The sequence below is a fragment of the Antennarius striatus genome, chromosome 19, assembly GCF_040054535.1.
Source record: "Antennarius striatus isolate MH-2024 chromosome 19, ASM4005453v1, whole genome shotgun sequence".
Lineage (NCBI taxonomy): Eukaryota > Metazoa > Chordata > Actinopteri > Lophiiformes > Antennariidae > Antennarius > Antennarius striatus.
Genome location: NC_090794.1, coordinates 6,402,171 through 6,405,000, shown reverse-complemented (window position 1 = coordinate 6,405,000; position 2,830 = coordinate 6,402,171). Strand labels below are relative to the sequence as shown.

The 2,830-nt window shown below is 39.5% G+C and overlaps 1 protein-coding gene across 1 annotated transcript; it reads left to right on the top strand.

Moving 5' to 3' along the window:
- The first annotated feature begins 1,556 nt into the window (after window positions 1-1,556).
- On the top strand, window positions 1,557-2,537 carry LOC137613843 (trace amine-associated receptor 1-like). The gene has a single exon (XM_068343299.1). It carries the CDS (start codon window positions 1,557-1,559, stop codon window positions 2,535-2,537), a length of 981 nt encoding a protein of 326 aa, XP_068199400.1.
- Window positions 2,538-2,830: the final 293 nt, after the last annotated feature.

Sequence of the window (2,830 nt, the reverse complement as noted above, 5' to 3'; positions counted from 1 at the left end):
AGGCAGTTACAACCTTACAGACCTGGAATACGTGGACGACACCACACTGTTCTGTTCCACTCTGGACCAGTTAAAAGAAGCCTTGGAAATCTACTAAGAAGAAGCCAAAGAAGACAAACTTGATGCACATTGTTGTTGCCCTTCCTCCGCTGCATATAAATGTAGGGGAAGTTGAGTTTGTCACTTCCGTTACCTATCTTGGTTCCTCGTCACAAATAACACCAACATAATACCAGAAATTAACCGGAGATGCTAGAGCACTGCGCTCAATGGAAGGAATAAAATTGCAAGACAGAGTCTCCAACATCATGCCTCAGGAATGCACTTAACAGCTCCCTGCGTCTCAATTGGCAGCACTGCGTCAAGTGTGCTGGTATTACCATGTCAAAAGGATCCCCTTGGAACACCTCACTCAAGCTATCCTCCAATTCCAACCAAAAGCTGCCAGCTGGAAAAGCCCTCACGGTGCCCCCGACCCCTTGCTGAAGCAAAGCCCCTAGCATTGGATGGACCTAAATGGAGAAGATGGGTGAAATTGATTGGCTCAACATATGGTGACATATAGTAATTTTATATACTATATTCATCCCCGAAGGGAAATTAGTTAGTTGCACGCTCTTTCATAATGTTAGTTGTGAGTCATGCATACAGTATATACAGTGTATACAACCCCGTAACACGCACAATTAGGGGGCCTTTAGGCATGCAGTGTGGAGCAGGTAGAGTTGCGGGCAGCTCTTTCATGGTGCGCTCTAATGATCAACTTGTAAAGTGGACGGCGCCTTGCTCATGGGCGCCTCGGCAGTGCTTGGGATGTGCTGACAACTCCCACTGTCAGCCCACACTCCTGGCCCACACTCGGGTGGTAGCAAGAATCGAACTACCGACCTTGGGAACATTGGAAGACTGCTCTACGGTCCGCTCTACCGCTGAGCCATTGCCGCCCCAATAATGTTCCAGTTTTGTAATCTATCTGAGTACTTTTATTTGGACACTCTTCTGATGTGTCCTTTTGTTTCCATTGGATGATAAAGCTTTTCCCACAGTCCAAAAAAGTGTGATTTAGGTAAATTGGTGACTCTAAATTTTGTATTTATCTGGTTGTGTAGGATGGTTATTTGCTTGTGTGTTGGCACTGTGATTCACTGATAACTTTGCCAAGGTGTACACAGACCTCATATGTCAACTGGGATAATCTCCAGTCCCCAAGAAAACATAGGAAAAACAGCTGCAACGATTGATTGGATAAACACATCATTTCGTGATTTAACTAAAATAGAAATGAAGTGTCCTCTTCTGATTGGATTTCTATTTTTAGTCCTCATTGGGTGATGAGTGTGGCATCAATAAAAACACGACCAGTGCCAAAGGATGTTCACAGTGATTTGGTACTCACTGTCGTTTCACTGCATTTGTTAATATTAGCTAAGAGAAAATTTCAGTATTAAGTCTGGTTTCCTCTGACTGCTGCTGTAGTAGATGTACATGCTGAAATGTTTAAAGTCTTAAATTAAATCTATTAATACTATTGATTTGTATTATATAAGTCGAGAAATATGGACGAAAATATCACCAACTATAACATACATCCTTGTTATGATTCAAACAGTACAGCCTTAATTTTTACCAGTAACCCTTCTGTGATATGTATTGTACTCAACATTTTACTTGGCTTACTATCTCTTTCCACAATATGTGGAAATCTTCTTGTAATAATCTCCATCATTTATTTCAAACAGCTCCACACTCCAACTAACTACCTCATTCTGTCTCTGTCTGTAGCTGACCTGCTTGTTGGTGTTTTTGTTTTTCCTTTCAGCATGGTATTCACTGTGACATCCTGTCTGTATCATGAAGATGTACGCTGTAAAATACGGGACAGTTTGGATCTATCACTGTGTACCACTTCCATTATGAACTTGTGTTGTATCTCCATAGACAGATATTATGCAGTGTGTCAGCCTCTGACATACAGAACTAAAATAAATGCTCAGGTTACTATGATCATGATATTGATGTGCTGGTGTACTGCTATTATTATTGGGATTGGAATAAGTTTTGGAGGATACAGCCAAGGGACATGTGAGGAAATGTGCTCAATTGATGTTTTACTAGCAAACACTATGGGACTTCTTTTTGCATTTTTTTGTCCAGCAATCATTATGGTTTGTATTTACTTGAAGATTTTCCTTGTTGCTCAGAAACAGGTGAACATCATTCAGAACACAAGTCAGAGCACCAGATCTGGAACAACTGTTAGTAAGATGGAGAGGAAAGCCACAAAAACACTGGCTATAGTAATGGGAGTTTTTCTCTTAAGTATAAGTCCTTACTGTCTTTTAGTTGTTTTGCAACATCTATTTCATAATCCTGCACCATTTTCCTTAATTGAAGCACTTAACTGGATTACATTTTTAAACTCAATGCTGAATCCTTTAATTTATGCTTTCTTTTACAAGTGGTTTCGTGTAGCTTTTAAACAGATAATTTCTGGGAAAATATTCCAAGGTGATTTTGCAAACACAAGATTGTTTTGACTTTGACCTAACACTAATTTGGGAATGAATTGTTCATCTAAGTTTTGGTTGAAAGGAATATAATTTGGAGTTGATTTGTGCCGGGTAATGGTTCCATCAAATTTTTCATCCTCATCATCAAAGTTTAGTGGAGGGCACGAGAATGGGATGCACAGGTGGAATCCTCTAAAGTTACCTAGGATAAGTAGTTTTTTTTTTTTAATTTTATACATGCAATTGTCTTGAATTCAGTTTACTCACTTTTTTAATACTAATAAGTGTCACTGCTGTGTTTTGTGGTTGACATTTTTTTC

Coding starts and splice junctions, on each gene's coding strand:
- LOC137613843 (XM_068343299.1), top strand. CDS start 1,557: ATGGACGAAAATATCACCAACTATAACATACATCCTTGTTATGATTCA.